Source organism: Drosophila guanche, unplaced genomic scaffold (genome assembly GCF_900245975.1).
Source record: "Drosophila guanche unplaced genomic scaffold, DGUA_6, whole genome shotgun sequence".
NCBI lineage: Eukaryota > Metazoa > Arthropoda > Insecta > Diptera > Drosophilidae > Drosophila > Drosophila guanche.
This window is the reverse complement of record NW_022995749.1, coordinates 4,752,278-4,774,238: the sequence shown is the minus strand read 5'-3', so window position 1 is coordinate 4,774,238 and position 21,961 is coordinate 4,752,278. Positions and strand designations below refer to the sequence as shown.

General features: G+C 44.5%; 4 protein-coding genes across 8 annotated transcripts; 1 reads left to right on the top strand and 3 right to left on the bottom strand.

The window, feature by feature from the left end:
- Window positions 1–14: 14 nt before the first annotated feature.
- Window positions 15–7,161, bottom strand: LOC117585770 (C2 domain-containing protein 5). 2 transcript variants are annotated; one of them, XM_034275451.1, is made up of 10 exons: window positions 6,998–7,161; window positions 6,631–6,932; window positions 6,228–6,573; window positions 4,207–5,867; window positions 2,617–2,956; window positions 1,445–2,557; window positions 1,293–1,380; window positions 848–1,231; window positions 520–792; window positions 15–444 (listed from the first exon to the last, which is right to left on the bottom strand). In XM_034275451.1, exons 1-10 carry the CDS (start codon window positions 7,159–7,161, stop codon window positions 382–384), a joined length of 4,734 nt encoding a protein of 1,577 aa, XP_034131342.1. In that variant the 3' UTR covers window positions 15–381. The 2 variants fall into 2 exon arrangements, with proteins under 2 accessions (XP_034131342.1, XP_034131343.1); XM_034275452.1 differs by having other exon boundaries at window positions 382–444; window positions 4,207–4,502.
- Window positions 7,162–8,140: 979 nt separating this feature from the next.
- On the top strand, window positions 8,141–10,994 carry LOC117585772 (RNA-binding protein FUS). Of its 4 annotated transcripts, none has more exons than XM_034275457.1 (6): window positions 8,141–8,456; window positions 8,562–8,987; window positions 9,057–9,243; window positions 9,310–9,522; window positions 9,605–9,777; window positions 9,842–10,994. In XM_034275457.1, the coding sequence occupies exons 1-6, from the start codon at window positions 8,141–8,143 to the stop codon at window positions 9,889–9,891; spliced, it is 1,365 nt and encodes a 454-aa protein (XP_034131348.1). In that variant the 3' UTR covers window positions 9,892–10,994. The 4 variants fall into 4 exon arrangements, with proteins under 4 accessions (XP_034131348.1, XP_034131347.1, XP_034131346.1 ...); XM_034275456.1 differs by having other exon boundaries at window positions 8,544–8,987; window positions 9,842–9,891; XM_034275455.1 differs by having other exon boundaries at window positions 8,562–9,243.
- A 3,156-nt stretch (window positions 10,995–14,150) lies between these two features.
- LOC117585774 (dromyosuppressin) lies at window positions 14,151–16,814 on the bottom strand. The gene is made up of 3 exons (XM_034275458.1): window positions 16,673–16,814; window positions 14,800–15,014; window positions 14,151–14,730 (listed from the first exon to the last, which is right to left on the bottom strand). Exons 2-3 carry the CDS (start codon window positions 15,011–15,013, stop codon window positions 14,639–14,641), a joined length of 306 nt encoding a protein of 101 aa, XP_034131349.1. The 5' UTR covers window position 15,014; window positions 16,673–16,814; the 3' UTR covers window positions 14,151–14,638.
- Window positions 16,815–18,665: 1,851 nt separating this feature from the next.
- On the bottom strand, window positions 18,666–21,784 carry LOC117585446 (acyl-CoA synthetase short-chain family member 3, mitochondrial). The gene is made up of 5 exons (XM_034274923.1): window positions 21,612–21,784; window positions 19,898–20,909; window positions 19,525–19,835; window positions 19,313–19,458; window positions 18,666–19,249 (listed from the first exon to the last, which is right to left on the bottom strand). Exons 1-5 carry the CDS (start codon window positions 21,655–21,657, stop codon window positions 18,737–18,739), a joined length of 2,028 nt encoding a protein of 675 aa, XP_034130814.1. The 5' UTR covers window positions 21,658–21,784; the 3' UTR covers window positions 18,666–18,736.
- Between the last annotated feature and the right edge of the window lie 177 nt (window positions 21,785–21,961).

The window sequence follows — 21,961 nt, the reverse complement described above, 5'->3', positions numbered from 1 at the left end:
AACACTAGAAACAATTAATAACAAGGGCCAAGAATATAATTCACACTACTAAGTTAAGTAAAAAGAACGTTGTTTCGTCACAGTTCGAATATTGCATACAGAAATTCCACTAACCAACCGCTAAAGAGCATATAAATAGAGCTAGCGCAAGGTGAATTTACCTACAAGGTGAAGTTGTCCAATAACTTATTCACCACGCCCAGGCAGACTGCAGAATTAACCTTGTAAGTAAATACACCTTGCATGCGCACACCTTTAACCCATGCTGAAGTAAATAGAGAGACAAATAGAGAGGAAGCGAGCGGGGATTTGGCATCAGTAGCAGAGGCTTTTGGGGCGATTCGCGTAAAACGAACGCTAGATGCCCCTCAGGCGCTTATATCAGTCATCAGAGTAATAGCTCACATAAACGGCATCGCCGCCAATGCTAATCAAACACTGGCCCTAGAACAGAGAAAAAAAACGGGTTAAAAGGATTAATAAAAACAGCTGTGCATGGTTTAACGGTGCTTTGCTTACCTGATTCTTGTGCTGATTATCAAACAATATCAATTCGGTGATGTAAAAGGAGACCATGGCATTGCCGCCCAACGATGCTATGTGCGCACGCACCACTGCCAGCAGTTCGGTGATGAAGCCATGCACAAAGCCACTAATGCCGCCAATTTCACGTATTGAAGTGCTCTCCCGTATAAAGAAGAAGTTGAGGTTGCCCAAATACTTTTCAATGCGTCCGCCGGGTATGAAACTCAGCGGAGTCAAGTCCACGCCATAACGATCGCGCAAAGGGAACTGCAAGAAAACGAATTAATTAGCTATCCATAGCCAGTGATGGTCTCACACTTACATAACGATTCCTGGAGACTGTTGTGCCCAAATTCAGCGACTTGATGCCTGTGGAGGATGGCGGCACACCCGAGGAAAGATTCCCCAGACGCGAGGGCGATGTTTTGCGCATTTTAAACGAACTCATGCCAAACGGCGGTATGGCTGTGCTGGTTGGTGTCGGTGTGTCCACCATTTGATCCTCATCCAGTGGGAATATGTAATCCTCTTCCTGCAGCATACGTTTGCCATTTGCCAGCTCGGGCTGGGAGTGTGCGGCATGCACTGTGGTGGCAGCCTCATGGAAGCCATTCTGCTGTGGTTGCGCCGGTCGTCGACGATATTTCATTTTATTGGCATCGCTCAGACCCATGGCCATGCCAGTGACAAGAAGTTGAATTTGATCCTAAAAGGAGACAGAAATAAATGCAGTTTTTATGTCAGGGGGAATGCTTCCCGCCACTTACCGACTCGGGCAGTTCCAGCCTAAAGCGTAAATCGCAAATGGCACAGGGTATCATGGTGCGCAGCTTAAAGTAGATCGTCTGCAGCAAACTGTGGACCAAAGGGAGATCAGTTTAGTGGCTACACTTAGGAGGGGAAAACTCCAGCTACTCACCGCTGAAAGTGTTTGGGAAATCCATTGACACTTTGCCCCACTTCCAGACGCGCACGCCACACTTGTGTAAACATTTGCAAATTCTTCACCGTGTCCATTTCGAGCATGCCCGGCACCTGCTGTGTGTTGACCACGTGGAAGCCCTCGGGGGGATACGGTTCCATGAGCAGCGATATAATCTCCAGATCCTCTATATCATCCACTTCCAGCACACAAAGCTCTTTGTTGCCGCAATTCAAATCGATTTCGTTCATTTCCTCCTCATCCGAGTCGTCCGTGTCCGACTGTTTATCGCCAGAAGCGCCCGTTGCTGGTGTCGCATTTGCAGCCAAGTCGGGGTCCAAGCTTTTCAGCTGATAAATCTCCTGATTGCGCTCGAACGTCTCCTGCAATTTCTTTTGCAACTCATTCAACTTTTGCTTGTCCGTCCACGAGTTGCCGGCGACTATTTTCGGCACCTGTGGCACTGGCAGCGCTGTGAGGAAGAGTGCCGTGCCCGTGGCTATCAAGGCAATCATGCGCTCCCCAATGGCCACTTGGGTGCGCAGCCCGAAAATTGCATTCATGCCCTTGGCCTTGAGCTTGTTGATCAGCACGCGATGCAGTTCGTACTCCAGAAATGGCAACCCGTCGGATATCTCCTTGGCATTAAGTTCGGCTCGCAGATCCCGCTTGGCGCGCACCACTTGAGCCTGCATGAAGCAGCCGCGTCCCGTCACCTGCATATACTCGGGCACCTCCAGCGTGGCAAGCAGCACATCGGGCACGCGTCCCTTGCGGCAAATGGCACATTTCTTCATCTTTACATTGAACGGCACGGAGCTGAGGTTGTAGGGTATGTGGCAGATGGCGCAGGCATTGCGCGGTCCATTCAGCGGTGGCATGCCGTAACGTTTGCCACCCGAACTGTTGCCAGTGCCCACGGAGCCGCTGTCCTTGCTGGCACTCGGCTCGCCGCTACTGCTGCCATTTGCCTCCTCCAGGGAATTTGTCATGGCATTGCCCGTCGTGGCCTTGGACATGGCATACAGATCGGTTTGCGACACCGAACGATTGAACACCATATTGATGACGGCCGCTGTGCCAGTGGCAGATAAAACACAAACATCATCGCTGCAAGCAAGCAAGGTTTGAGGATTATTTAAGGAGAGTTTGTTGATGGCATTCCTTACGATATGGTTGTCGCCTCCGCATAACCCAAGACCACATTACAGCCTAGGGAACGCGCGTGCGAACGTATCTCCATGCGCAACTCCGTCCACCAGCTGTCCCGCACTTCGGGCTCATCCGGATTTGGCACACGCTCCAGCAGCTTCACCGAACTCGCAGCCACTGTCGCTCCCAGATGGAGTATGAAGCCCGTGGGGTACTTTGTCATGGTCAGAAACGGATACTCCAGCATGTCCAGGCTATCCGCTGCGGTGCCTGTCTTGGCCCCAACAGCGGGCTGCGTTAGACGCATCATTGCCGTGGCAGCCACCAGACGCTCGCTGGCCACACAAATTGAGTTGCCTGTGAATTGAATTTGAAGCAGAAGCAAGAGAATCAATGGAAGTATCGCTCGTGGGTGGGATTACAACCATTTTGCTGTAGAATGGGAATACATTTATGTATATTTACAGAGTCATCTTAGGTCTAGAGAGTGGGGGGGAGACTTAGAAGTGGTTGGGGTATGCGATATGTAATGAACGAAAATTAGTTATTCATTGTTTAAGTTCAAGTCGATCTAGCGATGGTTTTATCTGCGCTTTTCATCAATTGACTTAGCTCGAAATATCAATCTTGTATTCATTCGACCGTTTGGGTCACGCGTCATGCGGCAGCGCACCTCGATCGGTTTGCCAGTTTCTTTTTCTGGTATAGCCGATTGTTCATATGAAGCTTCGACTTGCGGTTGCCTTGAGTCACTTCTTGATGGCGCAGTCAACGTCCTAATAAATTCTTATCCGTCTTCATAGCTACAGGATTTGTAGTGGTAATTTATTATGATCATTATTTAGCGATCTGAGGATTCATGCAGGGTAGTGCTTTGTTCCACTGAGGCGCAAATCATCTTCTTCGATGAATTATTTTGCTATAAAAGATTCGCCGAATAACATGGAATCTCTGTGCAAAATTTTCCATACACATTTGGTATTTGGAATAAGGCAAATAGAGCCCTGGGACTCGGGCTCCACCCGAGTACATTATTTCATTTCTAAATAGCTCCACTTTGACGTTAAATTATCCTAGTTAAGGAACACACATTAATGGCTGTATATCGTTAAAACGGATGAAGCATTCGCAAGAGACAGTTTTGTGATGGGATTAAGGAGAACACATCGAATAACCACAGAGAGAGTGAGATATAGGCAGAGAGAGTGGAAAGCAGGCACACACTTAGACAACACACAATTAACATCAAGAATGGAGATGGACATCAAGAGAGGCTTAGTTAGACATCGAGAGAAACAGTTACTTAGACATAGAGAGAGCGAGAGTGAGAGTGAGCCAGCTACTTACGCTTGCGATGAAGGAATGTAAAGGCAAAGCCTGTGGTGTTGCCGGTGTGCAGCAGCAGACGACGCAAAGAGAGAACGTTGAAAGAGAACGGCGTTTAACTGTTACTTAAAGTTACGCAAAAAGAAACCCAAGAGCTGGGACACACACACACACGCGCACACACGGACACAAGACAATTGGCAGGGTTGGCTAACGCTTAAAACAAAAGCCTTAAACTAAGATTAGATTTCCCATCCTTAGTCGCTAATCCCCGCACATACCTTTGGGCGTGACACTCAAATCAGAGTCAGAGGAGCGACGACAAATCTCTCCAACTGTGGCCGGCACCATTGTAGTGGCTGTCGATGCAGTTGATGTGGAAGCACTGTCGGCATTTGTGGCCGCCGATATGCCACTCTTGGATGGACTTGGTGTCAACTTCAAACGACTGCTGTTCACGGGCGAGGGCAAGCGCCAACCAGCTCCCGTTCCAGTTCCCATTCCAGTTCCTGTTCCAGACGATGCTGGTGGTGGCGTGGCTTGTGCTGCGTTTGCTACTGCTGTCTCAGTGCTGGACCTAAGTTGTTGTTGTTGTTGTTGTTGTATGGCAAATGGAGCAAGCAATGATGATTCATTATTGTTGTTACTAAGGTTAGTACTATTAGATATATTTACAGAATGATCTAATTTGGTAAGAACAACAAAAGGATTAAAATCAAAGGCGGAGGGTGGTACTAGTAGCTCGGACTTTGTGGGCGGTGTCTGGGGTGTCGGGGTCGAGGGGCAAACACGCAGCTCTGGCGGTGCATTAAGCAGCAACGTGTTCGGTGGTGCAACAGCTGCCACTGTGCCCAAATTATTAAATGAAACACTGCGCTGCATGGCGCTCTTTCCGTAGCTGGGCAAATGATTCAATTGCAGCATGGAGCTGGATGTGTTCAGGTTGGTGCTGCCCAGCCAACCCTCATCGTTGCAGCATGTCGGCAGCTCTGGATGCGAGCTGTAGTAAGGCTTATACTCCATTGAGAGCATAAAGGATGGATGTTTGGGTTTTAGTTCGAGCGGTATGTCCTTTGGCTTCAGGTGCATCAGCTGCTGCAGGCGTCGCGAGAAGCCGCGCAAATCCTCTAGCAAGTTGTGGTGCTTCGGTCCGAGATCTGGCTGACTATTCTCACAGCTGCGCGTCTCGCCCGGCCTGATCCAATTGTCCTGCAGATTCTCCTCCTCCAGCGACTCTTCGCCGTTGCTATCGGGCGGGAGTAAAGCAATTTGCAATGACTCCTCGGAGTCCGTGGAGTACGTGAAGGAGCGGCCGCTCTTTAGCTGCATAAACTCCTCATCCACTGGCAAGTCCGGCGCTGAGCGCGTATTCTCCTGAAACTCCGTCAGACCGGGCACAGTGAGAAAACTTTGGCTGGCTGTCACATGGCTGGGACGCACGCCCGTATCGTTACTTATGGAGCGCACAATGTTCGGGGGACTGGCCTTCATGTTCAGGGGAAATCGCGACCTGCGACGCCGCTGACGAAAGCTGGACGGTGCCGTGACTGCTCCACCGCTGCCGCCAAAGATGCTGCTTAGCGATTGTGTGGCATTCTCGGGTATCTTTGGCTCGATGCGTCGTATCAGCGTGGCATACTTCTCGCTGAAGACATTGCGCGAGGAGAGCGTTAGACGGCGCATGCGATGCCTCAGCTTCTTCTCGCGAATCCGCTCACCGCGCTCGTCCTCCTGCCTGATGAGATTCTGCATGAGATCCGCATCCTCTGTGTCACTGCTGGCACTTTCGATGTAGAACAACGTTGCTGCCGCCGCTGCCTCCGCGGCTGCTGTGGGCTGCCGGCATATGTTGAGACGATATTGTGGCGTACGTCCGGACAGCGGCAGACTCAAGCTGCTCGCACCCGCACAGTTGAGAAAGTCGAGATACTTTTGGGCCAATCTACGCGTGGGATGGTGGGTGGGGGCGTGTGTGTGGATGCAAACACAAAAATACGAGACGACAAAAAGAACAACAACAACAATATTTTGGTGCGTGCAAAACGATACGACAAGGAGCGAGTTTGTTACAGAGAGAGAGGGAGAGATATCGAGAGAGATTGGATCGGTGTGGGGGTAAAAAATGTTCAAGAGAAGAAAAGAATTTGCTTTAGAACATTGTTGGAAATTTGAGGCACATTTGCTCGCACCTACAAAAACGACTACAAAACGAATAATTAAAGCAAAAAATAAACACTTAAAGTATGTACAAATTTAGGCTTCCATTTCCAATTGAAAGTTTTCTCGTATTTGGCATACTCACTCCTCTATGAGCACCACATCGGCGCTATTTGGCTGACTGCTGCTTGTGTCCTTGATCAGTGTGACGGCTGTGCCCACGCCGCGTGCCACCACACCCACATCGCCCTCGAGGTCAAAGCATTGCGTGTAACCGATCACCGCATTGGCGCCCATATTGATGGCCTTTAAGCCCATTTTGCGCTGCACCTGGCCGGACAGCTTCAGGAAGACAACTTGCCGCGCTTCGTTGGAGGCGCGTGGTGTGCGTATTTTGTCAATCCATTGGTACTCCGGATCATCGTTGACCACCAGCTCCTCAACAAAGCCATGTATGACTTGAGCGCGATAACCAAATGGAACACATTGGGCTGCAAAGGAAAATTCTTAATTAAAAGAGCTCAAAAGAGGCAAAGAAAACTACGCACAGTGGAAGAAGGGTATGCCGCAGGAACTTTGACGAAACTTGTTGACATCAGAGAATAGATCCACTTTGACTATCACATTGATTTCGCCACGAATGCCGTGCATTGTGTCAAAGACTGGTATCCAACCGGAGAGGACAGTGCCCTTGCCGTGCACCGCCTGACTAGAGCTCTCCAGGCACAAAGGATTCAAGCTAATGTTCACCTTGCCAATGGCATCATTGGCCGAATATGTGTCGTAGTCCATCAGTCGTATCTGCAGTGGCTCATCCTGCAGCTCAGCATCATCCACTTCAAAGCGAAACCTTGAAACATACGTAAGAATTATGAATGTATTTAGATAGGGGAGCACATTAAACAAAACACACACCAGTCTGTGTTCCATGTGGGATTCAGGCTCTTGCGGAACACGTCCGTTTTGTGGGTCACCGAGGCTAATTTGATTTCAACAAATGCATCCGTCGTTTCGCTGCTCTTGTCCATGACAGGCAAATTGCGTGCCGCCTTGATTTTCACACCCACTTTGCCAGGCATCTTGTCACGTCGCTCGCTCGCTCCTTTTCACCAATTTGTTGCTAAATCTGCCAATCAATTTTTTTAACTTGTGTTTTCCATTTTCCTAGTTCTTAGTGTGACTGCAATCGGATAGCGACTAAATACCAGCGTGCGGTATTGCGTTTTTTTTCGTTTTTTTTTCTAAACCTTTCAGCTAAATCTTTATTTTTGTAAGCAATCTAATAAAAGAGTCAAGAAGAGTAGGTCAATCTTGTGGCGAGTGCATTGTACAATCGCAGAAAATTGTATCTCCACGGCTGAGAGTCTTAGTTTGATGGCAATATTAAACATAATATTTAATCGAGTAAATATGTCACTGACCGAGACCGATTAACCTTCTGTTGACCAATGGGTGTTTAAGTGCAAACTAAGAAATTAATGAAACTTAAAGACTTTTAACGCAGTTTAGCTGAATGAAACGGTGTCCATTTGAATTTATTCGTAAACAGGAGGGATGGGTGGCTACAATAAACATTTACAAATAGTTTTATTTCGCCAATTTGGAGAAAGTGATTACCTATTTAAAAAGCGGGCGTTCAGGGTGTTAAGTTTGAACAGTCACTCGGAATGAGCCTAGTAAATACCAAAAAAAAAGACAAAAATCAATAGCCGCCATATTTTTTCACATGAAACGACAGAACAAACGCGCTTCAGACTCCCCCAAATATGTTTAGTTAAATAAGTTAATACAAGTAAACAATTGCCGCAAGTGATTAGAGTGTTCTGCAGCACTTAAGAGCGTTTCCACACAGTTGCATTGTCCAAGTTGCATGATATAAACGCTTCGAATAGCAATCTCCGGCATTTCTGTTCTTCTTCTTTCCCCATTCGTGCTGCTGCCAGTGTGCGTTCGAGTCCCGCGACTGTGTGTGTGTTTCTGCGTGTGACTCTGTGTGTGTGTGTGTGTCCCAGTGCTGGTGTTTTTGTGCGATAATAAAATAATATATAGACGAGGAGCATGGAAGGAGCACAAGTATCATCCCCGTCAGTTGGTGGCCCACGTGGTGGTGGCTTTCGCGGACGCGGCGGGGGCGCTCCCATGCGCGGCGGATTCGACCGTGGCCGTGGACGCGGTGGTCGCGGTCACTTTATGGGTGGCATGCGCGGCGGTATGGGCGGTGGACCGCCGGGAATGCAGGGCATGATGCCGGGCCCTCCGCGCGGCATGCGTGGACCCAGAGGAGGAATGGGCTACCAGGGACGCGGCGGTTTCCAGCCCCGCGGCGGCGCTCCTATGGGCATGCGAGGCGGACGTCCTCCCATGTACCAACAACGTAAGTGCACAGCCCCCACAGATGATAGTTAATAGCATAAAATACCTTAGAACACAATGTAAATCCCATTTATACGGTCGTAAGCAGCTCCCAAACAACACACAGGTGCCGACAACAACAAGACGGTGTCGCCCGTGCCCACAACAGCGGCGTCTGGCGAGTCACAGGCCGGCGAAGCCACCGGAGAGCAGGAGACCACAGATGCCCAGACTCCGGCGCCAGCATCTGTGTCCAACAACTCACATAGCAGCAGTGCTCCAGGCAGCAATGGTGGTGGCGGTGGAGGTAGTGGTGGAGGAGGACCTCCACCATACCTGGGACGTGGTCGTGGACGCGGCGGTCCGTTTAGTGGACGCGGTCGCGGCGGTGGTTATAATCCACATATGAATGGCAGTGGAGGAGGCGGTGGAGGCGGCATGTACGGTGGTCCGCATTCGCATCATAGCAACTCAATGGGAGGCGGTCCTGGGGGCGATCACGGACAAATGCCACGACGTGGGGCACCCCGTGGCCGAGGCGGGTACAATCAAGGTATGAGTCGGCCACCCATGCATCACCATCAGGCACATAATCCCAATACACAAATTGCACCGGTACCAGCTCTCAAACGTGGCGCACCCGGTGGTCCTGGTCCCAAGCGTGGACGCTATGAGGGTGGTCCCTACGGCCAGCGGCCCATGACACCCAAATATCATAACTCTCAACAGCATATGGGCGGCGGCGGTGGCGGTATGGCCTCGCAGTCATCCTACGGCTCGGCTCCCAGCCATCATTCATCGGCTCAAAGGTAATATAATCACCCACGAAAGCATCTCCAAAGCAACAACTAACGCACAACTTTTCCTGGCTGCAGCCATCATGGTTATCAGACCCACGACCAGACACAGCAGGTCGATCCGTATGCGCAGAGCAGTTACAGCGCATCGACCTCGCAGCAGGGCTACAATGGCTATGGCCAGAGCAGCAGCAGCTATGCAGCGCACGCATCTCAGACAAGTGCACCAGCCAGCAGCAGCTATGCCACACATGGCACCGAATACGATCAGAGCCAGTATCAGAGCTACAAGTGGGTTGCCTCCTCTACACTCTACACTCTAGACCTTAAATTCAAAGATAATTCATTCTAATAACGTTCTGCGTTCAAACAGCTCCACGGGCTATGCCGCACAGCAGGATACACGCTATCCTTCGTACAGCCAGGACTACAGCCAGCAGTATGGATCAACGGCTGTGGATTACAATGCGACTGGGCAGACGGACTACAGCCAGCATGGACAGCAGAGCACCGCCGGCTACGACGAGAGAGCCTATGCAGGCTATGGTATGTGAACTGCTCGCGCTGCCTGTAGCCTCCCATCAACCACCCTTACCCGCTCTACTTGCAGACTCGCAGGCTTATTCGCAGAACTATTCGAATGCCGCCGCTTACTACTAGACAACCGCATAACCGTCTCCTCACCCACAACACCCTAGTGGCCAGACACCAACCCAGAACAGAGAGTAAAAGAACGCTGCGCGTGCTCCGATGATGGGCGGTCAAGTAACCAAATAAAAAATGGGATTTAAGGGCAGAAAGTATAAACATAAATGAAGAAAGAGAAGGAAGAAGGTATATGTTTAATGCATAATTAATTTGCTATATATATATAAAATAATAATACAAATACCACACACACTCACACCCAAAACACACACACCCTTAACATATATAACTTTAGTTTTAAGGACAAAAAGTTCTTCTTTTCTTAGACATTAAGCATAACTCCCAAGCATTGCTGCGCGTCTCTTTCCAATCAATATTCTACACCTAACCGAATCAAATCACATTTCTCCCGCCTGTTATTTTGCCTTGTTTCCCCGCTGATTTTCCCAACCCCGCCTGTTGTTTAATGTTTTGTTCGTGGACAAACGGAGCCTTGTGCTCCAGCCAAAAAACCGCTCTTAGATTCTCTTTTTACAATTTACAATTCAAGTGTGTGACCAAAAGTATGTTTAAATAATCATATTTTTTTACATCAACTGAAAGAGTAAAACAGTCGCGATCCGAATTACTGGATACTGAACTGAAATAAAACTAAAAATTTATATATTGTAAATCATGTCATGTCATACAGAAGAATACAATCAGATGTATCAGTAGATTTTAGCTGTTAAGCTCAAAAACAAAACCTACACTGAAACAGAGAACCCCAAAACCTCTAAGCATTCAAAGGTGTTTATGCAGCAACTGGAATCGGCTATGATTTTGCAAGATTTTTGACAAAGAACCAGACACTTTATTTCTTTTTTGTTTTTTTCTCACCCTCTATCCCAAGAAACAAACTTTACTCGTAGCCACAATTTAAGCAAAAACAAAAAGCACGTATTTATATGTAACTCTTTATATTAAGTAAGCCTGAGGAAAAAAGTGACGAAATATACAAACAAATATATTAGCAAAAGATGCAAAAATCATAACAATTATCAAAGTCAATAAAATAATGTTCAAAAATGTGTGTAATGCATTAAACTTATTTACACCTACATATTATTATTATTTCGTAAAACAAAACCAAAAACAAATACTATATACTATTATTCTGTTTAAATAAATAAGCTTAAAGATACCAACAAAAAAATGGAGTGCAAAAAACACCCAATCGAAAGCAAAAAGAGAAACGAAACGAAAAGAAAAGACTGAAAAATTCACGAAGCGAAGCAGCGCAGTAAAAACTACAAGCATACAAATTCAAGACTTATCAGAGATAACGAAAAACTCTCAACCACTCCAGTATTAAGTATTTCCAAAAAAAAAAAAGAAAACTCAAGTGCAAAAAAGAACAAGAACTTACCACAAAAAGTCAAATCTGAACAAGAAAAAGAAGAGAAAGATAATGCCAAATACGCTTTGAAATGTTCTACGATTCAGTCCCTAGCGTCGCGTTTAAATTTCAAACAATTAGATAAATATCTGAATCAGAGAGAGAGAGAGATTGACAATTGACAATTGAGAAAGCTTTAAGTACAAAAACGAAATGAATATTAAAACTATTTAATCATTCTTTGGTAAGTTAAGATTGAAGCCAAAACAATTTATCATATAAAAAAACATTTTTTAGCTCATGTAGAACTCAGCAGGCAAACAAAAAACTATTAGAGTCGTACTCATAAGTTTGTCCGATATTTACAATTTTTATCTGTGATATCTTCTCTCCATAACAAACTTAAGACGCTGCTGAGTTCGGCATAAAACCCAAAGGTCGGCCCTTTTGCCGCACTTTACCCTATAAAACTGTAGCATTTAGTTGTTTTTTTACAGGACTGAGAAAGCAAAGTTAACAAAGTAGCGTTGATAGCGTTTAATATAACGCTTATCAAGTGTGAAGGAAACGAACAAGAATGGATTTGTCAATGGTGGTAATATTAAATCAAAAACACAACACTTTGAAAATGACAAGTAACAAAAAAACCAAAACAAAACAAAAAAACCAACAAAAACTGAAAATATGAAATATTTTGTTTTCCATGTTCCCCTTTTATGTTATTATATTTTTGTTTATGTATACGATGATTTTGTTTGTTATAGTTTACAAAAAGAAAAGCAAAGAAAAGAAAAAGCAAGACGAATAATTGAACTAGCCCTTACAAAAGGCCATGCTAAGGTGATGCAAATATAAATGATTAATACATATGATTAAAGATCGAAAAGACTGAACCCAAGAGACACAATTCTCTCCACAAATATAAAGCTAAAACTGAAGTTCATTTTTAAAAAACAATTTACTTCTAGTCAAAAAAAGAATTCATTTTAGTTTTGAAATTTTACTACATGTTCGAAATTGATTAAAACTTTAACGAACGAATTTATTATGAATGAATTTAAATCCAGAACTGATCAAGTTCACTAGCAATCGGAGCAAAAGTGCTCCATAAAAGATGATTTTAAAAAGAAATAATTTAAAATACAAAGAAAAGAGAGATCAGTGAATCCGAATATCAACTGAAATGTTCAGATATCCGACAAAGATAAACCATTTGTTAATGACATAAATATTTTATTTTATATACATATAAAGAAATCAGTTCAGATAACAACATTTATTTCACGTTTTTATGTCAAATGATTTGATTTAACTTATTCTATTATTTGTTTAATTTTTATTTGATTTTCAATAAAATCGTTTACAAACAATGGCAACAACCAGAATATAATGCAATTAAATGCACATTTTTAATGATTTTTTTCCAGCAAAGTACAAAAGTAGTGAAAAGGCTGAATAAAAAATACCATGGAGAAAAATATCAGCGATCTGCGGAACCCTATATAATTTATTAAGAATATACATACAAAACATATTTACCATCCAAAAGTTTGCTCCAGCTAACAACATTTCAGTGTATAGTTTTCAGAACATTTTGAATTAGTACCTTGAGTACTTCTCTGTGCCGCGATATATCGTCAATAAGTCATATATTTATCAATAATTTAGAGCACATTTTATTAACTTTGAAGAATTTCGAGTGCAGCTAAGTAAAGTGAAATTTAATACATAAAACTAAAAACTAAATTATCTAAATGTTTGCTAACAAAAAACCTGCAGCAAGACCTATATCTGAATGGAGTGATAATATCAGTGATATAAGCGTTACGCATACTGATCTACAATTTAATGAGAATATACAAAATATACATTAATCTATTCGTTTGCTATTTTGACTACGAATAAAAAAACCTTTTTCGATTAATTCTGAGTTCAGTTAAAAAATAAATAATGCGGGAAACGAACTAAAAGTGCCATTAAAAAAGAAATTAAACGAAAACAAAAAGAATACAGTATTATTCTGATTAATATTTATCGGAATTTATTTATAAAATATACCTACTCATATGCATTGTGTTCCAATTTAAGGTGATCTATGCTAAAATATCATCGAAGAACACATGCGACTGCTGAAAGATCAAACATTGATTTCATGTTTGGCAATGTTCCCTGGATTTGAGATCTGCTTGGGATGTCGGAGAGAAATCTTAGAGAAAACTTAGAATTTTAAGAAGGAAAAAAAACAACTCGATGTTTACCAAGTGGAAATCCGTTCCTGGTTTGGTATTCAATTGTCTGATCCAAATAATTTCATATTAATTAATGGGAAATTATCTGTAATGATAGCTATAAATCTCCCTAGACATTCTTTCACAACATACCTACAAACAAATATCTGAGAAAATAGCAAAAGAGTAAGGAACTATGATTATGCATCTGTGAAATAATACAGTCCGTTTGATTAAGAGGCCGTTACTTTGGCTGTTTAAATAAAATAGCTGCAGCCGTCAAAAAATAAAGTTTATATTTCCACAAAATAAAGGAGAAAACTTACCAAATCCCAGCACAGGATTCTAATCTCAGCGACTATTCGAATTTAAGTAGTCACAATTTGCTTACATTATCCCAACAATCTGTTGCCCGAATTGAATGTCCCAATATTTATCAACTATCTTCGCAACTATATAAATCCCAACCCGATAATAAACCCCTTCAAGACGAAAATGCCAGAGTTTCAATTGCATTTTGTCATGCATTCACATAAAATTGAGAGGAAAAACTTGTCTTTATTGAAGAAAAAACCCAATCGTGGAGTAACAATTGCTGTTGATATTTACTCGTAATACTTAATAGTGCTTCATGCTAGGGAAATATTTGTGAGATATTTTTGTTGTAACTGTAACATTTCATTTGTATTCATGAATATTAATAAATATCAAAACAGAAATCAAAGCGTAACAAAAAAAAAGAAAACCAAAAGAAAACTTGAAAGGAAAAAGATCAACTTTCGCTAGAATGTTTTTTCGGGGGTCTTTGAGTATGTACAAATATGCATGTGTGTGTGTGTTGTTTTTTGGGTTTTTTTATGTGCAAGTTTTTTCTAGTAGAGACACTGGATTGGATACATCGATTTGCTATTTAATGAACTAGAGAGCTTCCAATTGAATAAGTTTTGTGTGTTTGGCATTGGCATTGATTACATTTACATAACTATGCTGGAGACGCCAAAAAAACAAAACAATTGTGTGCTCTGTGGAAACAGAAACGCTTTTTGCCGCTCGCTTTTGTCGTTTTGGTCAAGGTCCTGCTGTGTGGTCGTGTCGTGGTTGGGTCCGAGGTCGAATTTGGTTACTGTGTCTGGCCGGCATTTGCTTCCAGCTCCTAACGACGCTTGCCAAAACGCAGAAAGACGTGATCCACATCCGTGCGTTTGTTGTAGTTCTTCAGCAGATCGTCTGAGTTGGCCACCAGAGCTGCAAAATAAAATCAAATAAAATATAAACAGGAATTCTATGAGCATAAAGAGGGTCTCTCTGGCTCACCTGAAGCCTCATTGTTGATGTAGGACTTGAGGGCCGATGTCAGCTGGTCGGAGTTCTCCAGTGCCATGCACACCTTCCTGATGTGCTGCGGCATCTCCTCGATAATGCCCGACTGGCATAGGGGCGGTCCCTGGGTGGCTGCCGCTTGGGTATTGGCCACAGTCGCCAGTACAATGGCCAGGCAGCAGGCGACAAAGAACTGTGCAAAGGACATGCTGCAGCAGAAGCAGAAGAAAATGTCAGTAGCATTCGATTAACAGCCAGCAAGGACACACAGCTGCGGTATGCATATCCTGGCTCTAGGGCAAACACAGTAGCATCCATTCAACCCCGAACTAATTTTGATTAAGTGTAATGATCTTAACGCTACGTGCCTGATTGCCTTACGCGTTGCCAGGACAATGTCTTACTACTGCAAGCTCGCGGCTCTGATGTCTGTTTGCCCCTGAATACATTTTAAATCCCCCCTCAGCCAGGAGAGCGCAGGGCTCTAATGCTCCTGTAATACATTTACGCGGCAGACAATTTGTTTCCATTATCCCAACAATATGTTTTGCCCGGAATGGCGCAGGCCATCATCAGTGATGGGATGCTGATGAGCCGTCGCACTCATACGCACCGTGTGACAATGCAAGTGGACAAATAAACACTACAGGTGTGTGTGCCCTGTGGCACATACGAACGTGTGGAGCGTGCAGCTGCTTAGCTTAGAAGCGAACGTTGCCCCGAAGGCTGCCAGAGAGTGGGTGTGGCTGTAGCTGTGAGCTTGGGTGGCTGCAAGTGGGTGTAGTCCATGTTGCAGAATTAAAAAAAAGATGCGCCACAGGGCACGTTCCAAGGCTCTGGCGCTTGTTTGGGGAGGACTGTCGAAGGCTCAACTAATGTGCAGCGCATGCAGAAACAAGAGCCTTAGTAGAGTCATTGCCAAGGGAAGGGGCTCAAATGGGGAATGGGTACATTTGTATACTGAATATCTTTTGTTGATAAAAATAAACATTTCTGCCAGCTACAAACACTTAGATATTACCATTTAAAAGCCTTTCAAAAAACATGAATACTTAAAAACCCATTAGAATAAATATTTCTTGGCATTTATGGTGTTGCTTCTAACTCTACTCTTAACACATTTTAAGTTACATTTTAAGATGCCAAAAAGTCTAAAACTCAGCAACAAATACTCGTACTTATTATCTTCAGTTTCAATTTAAAATATTTAAAAATCTCTAATATTCAGATGTCAAAAATGAATTTTTGATATGTGTGTGGTGGATATCACATTAAAAATGATTAACCTCATTGTTGATGTAGGACTTGAGGGCCGATGTCAGCTAAAATAGAGCTTTCATGGACCAAGTGGACTATTGGCTCAGCAACAAATACTTATCTGCCGTATTCAATCAAATTCGTTCTACCATAAGTGAATACGCTCGTTTTCAAAGAAATTAATTGCTTGAAAATCACTCCTCAAAAACTAATGTATGGACTATGCTGAGCTCTAACTCCTTTCCATGTCATAAGGACACTGTGCAGATAATTGATTAATAAAATCTTCTAGTGTTCTTTAAGTGCGTCCAAGGTTTTTGTGCTCATGTTAAGAAGAATCTGAGAATAATGAATACTTTTTGAAACATTTTACATATTGGTAATAATGTTCAAGAATTTAAATTCAATCTGCTCCTCTTTTATCACTGCCAACAGACAATGGTATAATAAGTTTCTCATTAATTTATGCACTCTAAAATCTACAAACTTTAACCAAGTTTTCTAAGCGCTACTCTCGAAGCTAAACAAATATCGCAAACTAATACTCATAGCTTACAGTTCTCAATTCTAACAATCACTTTGCACAAATGAGACACTAAGTAATACCAACCTGAAAATAGTTGTGGATATAAGAGGGCCTTCCGAAGACAGAGAATTTAAGCTAGTTGTAGTTTATTTAAGCGCGTTTGTCACTGGCTTTGGGGCGGCTCCTTTGGGCTGGACTGGACTCGTACGAACTTGTTGAACGCAAGCACTCGAATGATGTTATATCCGGACAGGACATCCGCTTTTATTTACTTCCTCTGCGGCAGGATACTGCCCTGCCATTGGCTGAGGCAAACACAGAAATGGTAGGGGAGGTAGGGCATGAGATGCCACATGTTGCGCTGCTGCCCGGCGTGCCTGCCTGACTGCTTAGTGGGCGTGCACAAATATTACCCATACGCCACGGACAACGACCAGAGCACGATGGGCCCAGCCATTGTGTGTACTTAGCACAAAAACTTTGCGACGCACTCAAGAGGGGCAAGGGAAGGGGCACGGGAAGAGTCGCTGCATATGCAGAGCCCCACCGTGTGGCCTAATATGTTTATCTATTATATAAGTTTATCAGCTCTTAATTATGTTGTAAAAAGTTGCTGCCTTTTTATGATCAGTGGCCAATATTTATAGGTAGTTACAGAGATTAATGTACTCATAAATGGGCAGCACGACTTCTGCTGGCTGCCTTTAAGAGCTGACTTTAAAGTTTCTCGACTCTTCACGCTGCTGCACTTCAGTTTGTTCCTCCTCAAAATGTACGTAAGCAAATGTAATCTTCAGTTTATGATGCTGGGATTTGCAGACGAAGCACTGCAATTAATTTTATCCAGTTCGTGTTTGGCATGCTAAGCATTACAGCATCTATCTAACCATCCTCCAGCCAGCCATTTTCGGCTGTGACGTCAGACGTACATCACCAGCCACGAAATGCAGCGGAACACTGACAAATAACAGCAACAAAATGCTAAGCAAAGTGGCTCTTGTCCCTTTTTCTTACGGATTTTTAAGGCAATATGTGTTGAAATATTTGCGTTGTATTTGCGTGCTCTTGTATCTTGCTTCATTGACCAAAAGTCAGTGGAAAATCATTATAATTTAATGTGCTAAGACTCAAGGCATTTCTCGTCAAAAAAGCTTGTCATCGAGTTGGAAGACCTTCACTGTAACTTATGGTAATTCCTTTTTTTGCCAATTGTATGACGAGGAAAAGAATGGGTAGAAAGGCCTACAAAAAGGATCTTACCGATGATAAAACATAATGAATGTGTTACCGCAAAATATCTTATAAAAACTAAAGGACTGTCCTAAAGGTAGACATCATTCAGAGCTGAAATTAATGAGTATTACTGCAGGCAATGTATTAGTATTACAAGCTAAACATTAAGAAGAATAGCTGCATTTAAGCATAAGATAGATGAGGCTGCCAAATGCGATACAGTGCAGAAATTGTCAAGTAATCTTCAGCAAGCTGAATGGAGATATCAAAGAGTAGTGTAAGAAAATTAAAGCAGCGTAAAAAGGTAAAAAAGCTGAGGACTTCACTAGAACATGCACTCCTACATATGTACATATGTCATGTATTATGTCTTCGAATCTTATTCTTCAACAACGAACATTAAGTAGTTCCGTAGTCCATTTCATAAATGCGATAATCACATCAAAGATTTCATATGTTTTTCCTTTTCCCTGTTCTTTTGCTGGCATATACACCATATTGTTTGGTGGTTGTTGCCACCCAACTTTACTGCCACACTAATTGGGTTACGCCACGAGGCTGTCCATCTTTCATGTACCGACAGCAAGCATCAGCGTAGACCCGGCATAATGCAGTGGCAAATGCCATATGTGCTGGCAGGGGCCAAACAATCAGCCCAACAATGTCGCACAGAAATTTGCACAAAATTTGAATAAACTGATTGGGTGAGTGCCACGAGTATGCGAAAATAGTGTGACAGAAGAGAGTCGTGATCGGGTGAGGCGGTAGGCCATACGATTACCATTTAAATTACAATATTCGCCCGGCCTACGCGCGAAGAGTAATCGATGGCAAACAGCACAGAGAAATTTTCAGTTTACATTTTATTACATTTTATCTTTCATGGGAATGGTTCTGTGCGTTCTGTTCCCCTCTTCAGTCCAGCAGCTTGGCCACAATGGGATCTGGGGCGGACATGGCATAGCCCAGCTGTTGCAGTGCCCGTCGTATCTCAGTGAAGACGCTCGCATCGTCGATGGTCGCGGGCAGGACCACTCGCTCATTGCGTGCAAAGTCCGCCATGGCCTTGCGCATCGTCTTGCCGGAGCGTGTGCGTGGCAGATTATTCACCGAAGTGATCAGCCGAAAGGCCGCAATGGGTCCGACTACATCGCGGATGAGCTTAATGATCTCCGTGGAGAGTTTGGCATCCGTTTTGCGGCATTTCTCGACGGGTATGTACAGGCAGAGTGGCACTTGGCCCTTGGTGGGTTCGGGCACACCAAACACTGCCACATCGACCACATCCGGGTGCCGGAGTACAGCATCCTCCAAGCTGGAAGTGGATAAACGATGTCCAGCCACATTGATGACATCATCATCGCGAGCTGTGACGAAAATGTAGCCACGTTCATCCTTGTAGCCAGCATCCATGGTGTCGTAGTAGCCCTGAAAGCGGCCGGAGAGAGTTTTACTCCAGTGTGAGAAAGACTAAAATGGATTAAAACTCACTGGAAACTTTTGAAAGTACAATTTGCGGAAGAGCTCTTCGTTTTTGTAGAGCGTGGCCATGTTGCCCGGTGGCAGTGGCAACTTCAGCACAATCCGACCCAGCTCCGAGGGTTTACACTCGCTGCCATCGGGTTTGAGGATTTTTACTAGAAGACAGTGAGAGTAAAACAGTGAGTAAAACACTGTAGCTGTAACTGTAGTGCTTCTCCTACCATCATAACCCATCAAGGGCAAACCAGTGGAGTAGGTGGGCGGTGTGAGACTCTGCTGATAGCCCAAACAGGTAGCCGTCACCGCGGAACCCGTTTCCGTTTGCCACCAATGATTCAGCACCGGCACCTTGAATGTCTTTTCTATCCACATTTTGGTCTCATAATCGCAGTGTTCGCCGGCAATGAAAATGGCACGCAGCGACTTCATGGAGTACTGACGGCCATAGCTAATGTCCGGATCAGCGCGACGTATGACACGGAAGGATGTGGGCACGGAGAAGATGGAACGCACCTGGTACTGATCGATGATTCTGGAATAAGAGAATGGGAGAATCAACCACAGGCTCCAGACCAGAGCTACCTTCTGACTCACCTAAAGTACTGTCCTGGATCGGGCGTGCGATCTGGTTTGCCCTCGTACATGACGCTGGTGGCACCCAGACACAGCGGACCATAGCAAATGTACGAATGACCCACCACCCAGCCCATGTCGGAGGCAGCCCACCAAGTGTCACCCGGCCCAATGCCATAGATACGCTTCAGCGTGTACATCAGCGCCACCAAATGTCCGCCAATGGTGCGGAGCACACCCTTCGGTTTGTCGGTGGTGCCCGAGGTGTAGAGTATGTACAGCGGATCATTTGCCTCGATGGGCACACAGGCAATCGGTTGACTGGCATCGGCCATGGCCAGCACATCCGACCAGAGCACATCCGACTGCTCGTCCACCGTGTCCACGGAGACGTTCTCCCGCATAAAGATAATGTTCCGCTGCGGCGGACGCCAGCGTGACATTTGAATCGCCGAGTGGAGAATGTCCAAATATGGCACAACCTTGCCCGGTTCCACGCCCACATTCGAGGCAATCACCAGCTTCGGTTCTACGTGCTCGATGCGCGAACAAAGCTCCCTAGCGGCAAAGCCACCAAAGACCACGGAATGTATGGCGCCCAGACGGACAATGGCCAGCATGGCAATGATCGTTTCGGGTATCAGCGGCATGTAGATCACCACACGATCACCCTTCACCACACCCATTTTGGCCAGACCTCCAGCTAGGAGTATGATCTGATCGTACAGCTCCTGGTAGGTGACACGTCGCACGGTGCCAGTGAGTGGACTGTCATGAATGAGCGCCACATTCTCACCCCTGCCGGCTAGGATATGCCGATCGATGGCATTGTAGCAGGCATTCAGATATCCACCGACATACCACTTGCTGAAGGGTGGATTGCTGTTGTCCAGCACCTGCTGCCAGGGTCTATCCCAGTCCAAGAGATGTCCCTGCTCCTCCCAGAAGGCCACCGGATTTTGTATGCTCTGGCGATAGGCCTCCAGGTAGATGGGATCGTGTGCCTCGATGGGCATGCCGCCGATAGAGGCGCCTGTACAAGAGAGAGAGAGAGACGTTGGGCATTAGTTTTGGGTTCGTTGTCCTGTTGGAATGTTCCTCTTGGTTGCATAACTAAGTTGCTGCATAAATTTAGGCGCCTAAACTAATTTACACCACCCTTAAGTCCCTTACGAAACAACGCACGCCATTGGGCCGCCGCATTGAATTTTAAATATCTCTAAATGTCGCGGTCACTCAACTGATTTATATACACACACAAACACGCAGTGGTAGGTTGTACATTGTGTATATAGCAGCCCCAGACATGGAACATAATCGAACACACGTCATTTCATTGTTGAAGCTTGGACTTCTCTAAGTTTTGCCTCCTTGCTTATTGCATAAGCTAATGAGCCGCAAGTATTGAACTCCAATCACACATTATATCGTTTCCCAGTGGGTATCTGCGCATCGAATCGAAAGTTTTATACTTGAATATTTGAAAAGTTATTTACGCAGCAAATCGAACGTTATTTTACGGGATTAAAAGCCTCGTTTAAAGGTTAACTTCATTCAATCACACCATTTACATGTTACAGCACAAAGTTTTCAATTTTTAGATCGTTTGGCCATAGCTTATAATTCCATTTCTTTCAATCTTTAGTTATAAACTCAATGCCTTCAAACGAGATTCACATAATTAGTTTTGAATTTTATACATCCCATTAGTTCCCATCTTTGGTTTAAAACTTACTGCCTTCATAATTCACATAATTCACAGCACTTGCACCTGGTTCCATTCTGTCTTTGTTTTGCTCTTTTTTGATTATTTTAAATTTGGGTTCCTGGTTGTTATTAGAAGTACTTGTAAATCCTATTCGATGAAAACAGCTGAAAACAGAAGCACAACCGTCGCACTGTAGTCGAGACCGTGCAATGGAACTGGAAAATGTAGAAAGACAAGTAGACAGCAAGTAGAACCTTTAAGAATTAGTCGTCGATCAAAGGTGCGTTCTGGAAATGCTCAGCGAACGACAGTGAGAGAGAGAGACAGGGAAAGAGAGCTGGAACGATGGTATTAGGGAACATTTAGCAGAAGAGAAG